General features: G+C 34.6%; 1 protein-coding gene across 2 annotated transcripts; it reads left to right on the top strand.

Moving 5' to 3' along the window:
• The first annotated feature begins 3915 nt into the window (after positions 1–3915).
• Positions 3916–8464, top strand: LOC107814882 (putative respiratory burst oxidase homolog protein H). 2 transcript variants are annotated; one of them, XM_016640383.2, is made up of 14 exons: positions 3916–4253; positions 4339–4501; positions 4872–4920; positions 4997–5110; positions 5187–5993; positions 6238–6330; positions 6434–6549; positions 6633–6735; positions 6995–7086; positions 7167–7314; positions 7396–7527; positions 7626–7754; positions 7842–7920; positions 8215–8464. In XM_016640383.2, exons 1-14 carry the CDS (start codon positions 4046–4048, stop codon positions 8322–8324), a joined length of 2343 nt encoding a protein of 780 aa, XP_016495869.1. In that variant the 5' UTR covers positions 3916–4045; the 3' UTR covers positions 8325–8464. The 2 variants fall into 2 exon arrangements, with proteins under 2 accessions (XP_016495869.1, XP_016495870.1); XM_016640384.2 differs by lacking the exon at positions 3916–4253 and having other exon boundaries at positions 4461–4501; positions 5004–5110.
• The last annotated feature ends 589 nt before the right edge of the window (positions 8465–9053 follow it).

The following is a 9053-nucleotide window of genomic DNA, read 5'->3' as shown; positions in this document are numbered from 1 at the left end:
TTGGGCTTGCTAATCCCAAGTGTTGTCCTCTTTTATGGGCCTTAAAAGCACAGAAAGAACCCAGAGGAAAGGGGCCAATTACCGAGCTTTTTTTGTAGACTAATTTGGGGAGAAGTGTACGGTTAACCACTAATAATATATGTATTTACTTTTAAGCCACTGTTTAAAATATCTTTAGTCTTTAGCCACTGCTTTAATAAATTTTAACTGCCCGGACGAAAATACCCTTCTGCTCATGTCCTTAACTTTTGAACTTAACTTCAGGATTTCAGGACTACATGTCCTTAACTTTTGAACTTGTAACTCTAAATTCAGGACTTCAAAACTACATGTCCTTAACTTTTGAACTTGGAACTCTAAGTTTAGGACTTCAGGACTACATGTCCTTAACTTTTGAACTTAACTTCAGGACTACATGTCCTTAACTTTTGAACTTAACTTAAGGACTATATGTCCTTAACTTTTGAACTTGTAACTGTAAGTTCATGACCAAATGTCCTTAACTTTTGAGCTTGTTAGTCTAAATTCAGGACCTATTGTCCTTAACTTTTGAGCTTTAAGCTTAAGTTCATGACCTATTGTTCTTAACTTTTGAGCTTGTTAGTCTAAGTTCAAGACTTCAGGACCTATCGTCCTTAACTTTTGAACTTGTAACTGTAAGTTCAGGACCTATTGTCTTTAACTTTTGGGCTTCTTAGCCTAAGTTCAGGACCTATTATCCTTGCGCAGCATTAAAAATGCTGGATAAAAAGGAAATACCATTTTAAAAAGTGGCTATCCCACGCAATTTTTACACTAATTTGCAGTGGATTGATCCAATATGTCTCGAGCAAAATGAGCATTAGTCGTTTAATCCTTATAATTCACCCTAAAAAAGAAGAAAAAAGCCAATTTTTTAAAGACTATTCTTACTGGTATAATTGATCAAACTCAAATCTAGATGGGAGTAAAATAAATGAAAGTAGGTTGCTTCTGTTGGAAAGTTGGGACTATGTCTAATTTTAGATTCTAGTTTCTTTTCGTTCGAGCTCTACATACTACATAGCTCTTTGGCAATAAAATACTTTATTTACCCCCCTCCCCCCCCCCCCTCCAAAAAAAAAAAAGAAATGGAACATACAACTGTTCATTTGGGCTGTTACAAAAATGCAAATAATTAACGGGCCGCACAAATTGCTAAGTAGGCTTAGTAGAAATAACGACCAAGTAGCCACTTTAAAGGGTTGCTATTTAGGAATTAGTCAGTACCTCTTGAATTTTTGTTTTCAGTTCAATTTTTCAGGACAAAAATGTTCTGGATTGTCCTGAAGTTAGAATTTTTAGTTTAAAAATTTAGAATAAAATAAGTACTGACTAATTTCTAATTTCTAAATAGCATCCCTGAGAATGACTATATGACTATCTGTGCACTTGCCTATGTTGATGGATGCACTCCACAAGCCCAAATATATCCTACCATTTTTCGTTTTTCTAGTTTTCCATTCTTTTTTTCATTGTGTATGATTGGAGTGATTCTTCAGAAGTCTTGTCTTCAAATACATTAAATTGTGCTACATACTACCAAAGTTTGGGTGGTAAGTAGTAACTATCCCTTCATCCTTAATGGTCTAGGGGTTCGAGCTCTCAAAACGAATTTGCTTTTGCTAGAAAGCATTATCTCCTAAAGTAGAATTTTACTAAGTGAATTTAAATTAGTCGGGCCCCAAAATGCATACCGAAGACCTAGTGAATTTTTTTTCTTTAAACTAATGTGCCACGTCATTGATGACGGTGCTTTAACAAGTGATGACGTGAAAGGAAATATTCCGTATCCTCTCCCTGTCCAATCTTATATCTTTATTATTGAAAAACAAATGCAAGTTCAATTGGCATGGGAATGTTTATGTTTGTGATGTTGATGTCTAGAATTATAGTCAGCGAGCAAAGCGAGTACTGGAATTTATTAGTCATATTCGAAGTGTTGTTTAAAATTTTTTTGGCAATATAACTTTTATAGAGATTGTCCATTCAACTCTAAGTTCCCTATAAATGAACTTCGCTAGAAATCTTCTATTTGCCGAAATTTTAAGAATTATAAAGCATAAAAGGATAACAAAAAAAAATTAATTATCAGATTATATTTATACTGTCTACGTAATTTAATTAGGGACGGAGATATAGTATCGAGAACGGGTTCGACCGAACACAGTAACTTTAGTTGTAATTATGTATTTGTCTTAAAAATATATTAATATATATACATATATATATATTACTAGTTTTATTATTGTGACAATTACATATAGTTATCTTTCATATGATCTGATAATATAAAAATTCATTGGAATATAAAATCTAAACACGAAATAAAACAAAGGAAAGAACAAAGGGAAAAATACGTGGAGCACAACGTGCTCACAATATGGAACCACGTTACATAAAAAACATGCCATACATTACCTAATAATTAATTAATTAATTAATTAGCTGTTTGATTTCAAGAATTTTTGTCCAAAAATCAATCAGCACGTATTTCCCTGTCCCTCCTTAATTTATTATGATAAAGATCGCGTCCCCCTGCACTGATTAAACAAAGGAAAACGGACAAGAAAAAAAGTGAGTGATCAAACTTCAGATTGAACGAATCTAATCATATGATTTGCCACTTAAAATGTGCTAAAATCAGATTACTACAGTTGTATTCACATTTTGGGGAAATAAATTAGCTGTAATATCCTCCATGATTCAGCAAATGAATTGAAGTATAATTTGAAAATGACCTCAAACTAAATATACAAAATATAGACTTCATCTGTCTGTAAAAGAATGCAGCATAATAGTTGGGTAGTTAAACAATTTTTATTTATTTATTTATGTCCTTTTCAAATATTTTTATGTACTAAGTTTGTATATTAAAAATAATGTATAAATCTATACTGAAAATTAGATAGGTTAACTTTCATATTATGAGCTGTGATACTATTTTCACGAGGGGAGGAATAAAAGAAGAATAAAAGTATGTCTGGTATGATCATTTTTGGCATTTGGCTAACAAGGGCGGATTATTGGGCAGAAGAGGGTTCACCCGAACCTTTACCGGAAAATTACGCTATATATATAAAAGGTAAAATTAAATTTGTGCCTCTATTTATTATATTTTAGATCCCGTTTACAAAGCCCAAAAATATAATTTTGTGGTCAAGGAGATTTAAAACTTTTGGTGAGGTTACTGGTTCAATTACCAGAATTTTTCTACCAAAAGGAAGAAAATCACTTTCATAACCTATTAACGAAAGCCATTTTCTCTACAATAATCTTAACTTTTAACGCCATATTATTTGCTTAACTACACTTATAATTAGGGGCGGATCCAGAATTTTAGGTTTATGGGTTCCTGCAAAAATTTCGAGTTAATATACAATACTAACTGGATGAACGGACTGGGTTACAAGCTAAATATTCTTATATATTTAATGAATTTTTAAATACAAATACAGGTTCTAGACAAAAACTATTGGGTTCACGGGAATCCGTAGCTATTGAACCGAATCCGCTCCCGCTTATAATTATTTTTAATCTTTAGTATGTAAAAGTTCAATCAAAATACTTTCTAGTTGCTACTTCTAACAATCTTTAGGAATATAATTTTTTCTAAAATTATTTTTCACTCATCATTCAAAAATAAAAAATTATTCTTTAAGAAAATATTATAACTTCAGTCATACCAAATACACAATTAAACAAATAAAGGACGCTGAGAGGGACCACAGTTTAGGCTGCAGTTTAGTTTAATTGGGGGTGGGTGGGGAAGTTATGATTAGGAAAAACAAAAAGATTAGGAAAAAATAAGTTGACAACTAATTTAACGAACTTTACCTCTTTAACCCTCGTATGCCACCTGTATAAATTCATGTCATCTTCTTCCAAACCTCCCATTCAATTCTTATAAAGCTCTGCAACAAAATGTTTGCAGATCTTCCTTAATATGATCATAAATATTACCTAGATATATAGGATAAAAGTATAACACATTATTGAAAAAAAATATTGATCTCTATATTGTATAATGGCTGAAAACCCTTTAGAAAATGCAGCATTTGGAAGGAAAAAAATGGCGAGAATAGAATCAGGGGCAGTAAGAGGGTTCAAGAGCCTGCATTTTCTTGATACTAAAACAGGGAAAGAAGCAGATGCTTGGAAAAGTGTAGAGAGAAGATTTTATCAAAATGCAGTTAATGAGATTCTTTTTAGAGACAAATTTGGAGCATGTATAGGTATTTTTTTGACCAATTGATATTCATGTTGGTAAATATTTTGGTAAATATAACATTTTATTTTATTTTGGTTTTTGCATTAAAGGAATGGGAGAAAGCAAGGAATTTGCTGAGGAGTTGTTTGATACATTGGCAAGACGAAAGAAGATCAATGCAGAAAATGGGATAACCATTGAAGAACTTAGAGAATTTTGGGAAGATATTTCAACTAAATGCCCTGATACAAGGCTTCATATTTTCTTTGACATGTAAGAATTTGTGCTTTCCTTATTTTTCTTGTGTGGAGAGACTAAACATGACCATTTTTAAGCTTAGGCGTATTCATGATGGGTTCAACCTTTAATGTTTTAGAACCAATCTCGCCGTACTTTTCAAATTATGAGTTCTGAATTTAACATTCATGAGTTCGAGTCGTGGGAACAACCTCTTGTAGAAATGCAGGATAAGTCTGCGTACAATAGACCCTTATGGTCCGGCCCTTCCCCGACCCTGCACATAGCCCGAGCTTAGTGCACCGGGCTTTAATATTAGTGATTTTTTCACATATGTACTTATGTTCCGTGTCGAAAATACTGGTTCAGCTGAGCTCATTGTTCAAAAGCTCCATTTGTCTTGTAGGTGTGACAAGAATGGTGATGGAAAACTATCAGAAGAAGAGGTCAAAGAGGTGAGGAAAAACATACCTTGTGAATTTGTTATTTCTTCTTTTGTGAGTCAATATTCTTGATATTTTTGTTTGAAAGGTTCTAGTGATGAGTGCTGCAGCCAACAAATTGACAAACTTCAAGCAACATGCACCAACATATGCAGCTTTAATTATGGAAGAGTTTGATCCTGACCATTTAGGATATATTGAGGTAATATTCCACTCAAAGATGGCCATCTTTTTATACAAGTCTTCTTTATTTTTAAAATCTTCAACTTTTGTAACAGATATGGCAACTTGAATCTCTACTAAGAGGAATGGTAGGATCAGAAGATGGGAAAAAGAACTTGAAGAGATCACAAACACTAGCAAAAACCATGATCCCCAGACAATATAGAACTCCAGTGAGCAAATTCTTGACGAAAACCTTAGAAAAGATACACGATAATTGGAAAAGAATTTGGGTCGTAACATTGTGGTTGTCTATTAACCTGATATTATTCATATGGAAAGTTCAACAATTTAAGGGGAGAGCAGCTTTCAAGATTATGGGTTATTGTGTTTGTATAGCTAAAGCTGCAGGTGAAACTCTCAAGTTTAATATGGCTCTCATTCTCTTACCAGTATGCAGAAGAACTCTTACTCAACTCAGAGAAACTTTTCTTGGTTCTATTATACCCTTTGATGATAACATCAATTTCCATAAAATGATTTCCTTGGGAATTACTCTAGGGACTTTTATTCATGTCTTGTTTCACACGAGTTGCAACTTTGTAAAATTAGTATCCTGCCCGAAAAGCAAATTTATGACGGTTCTTGGAAGCAATTTTGACTACCACCAACCGACTTACATGGATTTGGTAGCATCTATTCCAGGCGTAACGGGGATACTAATGACCCTTCTCATGCTTTTCTCCTTCACACTGGCAACACATTCGTTCCGAAGGAATGTCATCAAGTTGCCATGGCCATTTCATCATTTAGCAGGATTTAACGCGTTCTGGTATGCACATCATCTGTTGGTACTCGTTTACGTGCTCTTGATCCTACATGGTTACTTCATATTCCTCACCAAAGAATGGTACAAAAAGACGGTATGTCCACTTGCATTTTCATAGCCTCATCACACTAGTTAACTTGGTATTGAAAGAAGAACTTGTAGTAGTGTTATTTGATGACCACGAAACATGCACATATATCGTATTGTGTCCAAATAATATAACATGAATATAACCTCTTTACTCTTTACAGCTAGAAACACTGTTTTTTCAAGTTAGTTAAAGAAATTTCTTTTGCGATGCTTGTGATTGAACAATCAAGAATACCTATGATATGCAGACATGGATGTATCTTGCAGTCCCAGTACTTCTATATGCTACAGAAAGAGTTCTTATCGTCAATGAGAACCGCTACCATGTGAACATCCAAAAGGTATTAGTTTCAAGAAATTTACATTAATTTATGAAAAAGTCTTGGCAATTGCAGAAATGCTAAATGCTGCATTCATTTCTATGCCCGAAAAACAAAAATGCAGGCTGTTACGTATACAGGAAATGTACTAGCACTGTATATGAGTAAACCTCAAGGATTCAAGTACAAGAGCGGGATGTACTTGTTTGTTAAATGTCCAGATATATCAAACTTCGAATGGTAATTGAAGAACAAATTATCATCAAACAGATTCAATATTGCCAATATCCTTCTGCTAAGAAATTTCTATTTTACTCTTACAGGCATCCGTTCTCAATCACTTCTGCACCAGACGATAACTATTTAAGTGTCCATATACGTACATTAGGAGACTGGACTACAGAGCTTAGAACCAGATTTCAAAAGGTATCATACCATGTTACTATGTTGCATTCTAAAAATAACTTTTACTCTTCATTTTCTGAGGTGCACAAGACTTGACTGAATAAAGAAAGATATGAACAATGCCATATCAAATTTGGAAAACATAGATTTAGCCATGTGATTGATGGTTTGACCCTCAATTGTAAAATCAAGTATAACAATTAGCAGAAATGAATAAGGAACTTAGACTTTTTACTCTTCTTGTGCTTCGCTATTGGGATCCTAAAGCTCGTATTTGCAGGCTTGTCAAGCAACACAATCAAGGACGAAAAATCTTATTAGAATGGAAACTAAAGCATATAATCCACATGATGCCGAACAATCTCAAGACGAGTATGCTACAATGTCTATTGTCTACACTTTTCCTTCTTCATGTATTAGCATTAGAACTTATATCTTATCTTTCGAGGCAGATTTCCAAGGATCATTATCAAAGGGCCTTACGGTGCACCAGCTCAGAACTACAAGAAATATGATATCCTTCTGCTAGTTGGCTTAGGAATTGGAGCAACACCCTTTATCAGCATTATAAAAGACATACTAAACCAAGAATCGGGACATGTAAGAGTTCGTGCATATAGCAGTATTTTTGTTAAAATAACCAGAGACACAAGAAAATATAACTTAATCTAATAACTGCAGAGTCAGAAGGATGATGAATTATCTAGCAAGAAAGGTCCTCAAAGAGCATATTTCTACTGGGTGACACGAGAACAAGGATCATTCGACTGGTTTAAGGGTGTAATGGATGACATTGCTGAACATGACAAAAATGTTGGTTTTTTGAATCCTGAGTTCTCAATAAGTTTCCTCAATTAGTACAAAATTGACTGATTCATTTTTCATGTTCATGGTACTTTGGTATTCTTCAGGAAGTGATAGAAATGCACAACTACTTGACTAGTGTTTATGAAGAAGGAGATGCTAGATCAGCACTAATCGCTATGGTGCAGTCACTGCAACATGCTAAAAATGGAGTTGATGTTGTCTCAGAAAGCCGGGTATTCAGTTTATTTCCACTGTCCAGTACTCAAAAATAATAGTTTCAACTTTTTACTAAAATTGTTTCGACACTTGATCTTCGACAGATAAGAACACATTTCGCTAGACCAAATTGGAGAAAGGTGTTCTCTCAATTGGCAGCAGCCCATCCATCATCTCGCATTGGTACGTTTAAAGACATCATCTATGAATCTATTTTGTGTATAACATTCTTAGTAGCTATATGAAGGGGAGCCTTGGCGTAACTGGTAAAGTTGCTGCCATGTGACCAGGAGGTCACGGGTTCGAGCCGTAGAAATAACCTCTTATAGAAATACAGGGTAAGACGGCATACAATAGACCCTTGTGGTCCGGCCCTTCCCCGAACCATGCGCATAGCGGGAGTTTAGTGTACCGGGCTGCCCTATTATTCTTAGTAGCTATGTCTACTACTGTTTGAACATTATGGTAACGTTGCAGGTGTGTTCTACTGTGGAAGTCCAACACTTACCAAACCACTCAGAAAGCTGTGTCAAGAATTTAGCTTAAATTCATCCACTCGCTTCAACTTCCATAAAGAGAACTTCTAGAATATAGTGGCTTTCCATCTTGAGATTTAACTACAATATCAATGTATTTTGCAGTTTAAATTGTAATATATTGTTAGCTGTAAAAGTATAGGGAAATTTAGAAGTGGACTTTGATTTGCGGCAAATATCTACATTCACTCTCAAGTCATTTAATATTTGTTTTTTGTTACATAGGGGGTACAGGAAAATGGGGGAGGGGATTATAAGGTGGGGAATCGAACCCTACCGACAAAATGAAAGTTCTAGGTAACCAACCAACTAAGCTACTAAGATTCTCCTCCTACATCTTCTGTTGAAATAAGATTTTTTGTGTCATAGCTACAACAGTTCTGAAACATTCTTGTCTATCCAACACTTTCTTAATTTGAATCAAGTGTGTCTAAGTTGTAGCATTGCGTACTGCTATGGTGAAGTGAAAGATCTTTCACTATAGTGGGAAGAAGACAGGTGGGAACGAGCGGAGCGAGAGCAAAGCAAGTTCCAATGGTGGGTTGTCTTCCTGGTCCCATTGAAATCTTTTTCATGGTATGGAACTCACTTCATACCTGCAACAGACTCAAAGATGCGGTAATACTGACTCTCCTGGTCAATAGGGCTATTCAAACCAATTCCCCCTTTCTGTTTGCAATTATCGCTGCAGAATAGTCATCCCTAAAAGAAGCAGTTTTCCAATTCAAATAGGTTGCTTTTAGAATAGGTTGTTCTCGAATAAACTCTTTGAAAGATAAC

Source organism: Nicotiana tabacum, chromosome 18 (genome assembly GCF_000715075.1).
Source record: "Nicotiana tabacum cultivar K326 chromosome 18, ASM71507v2, whole genome shotgun sequence".
Lineage (NCBI taxonomy): Eukaryota > Viridiplantae > Streptophyta > Magnoliopsida > Solanales > Solanaceae > Nicotiana > Nicotiana tabacum.
The sequence above is the reverse complement of the archived record's forward strand: the minus strand, read 5'-3'. Positions and strand labels throughout refer to the sequence as shown.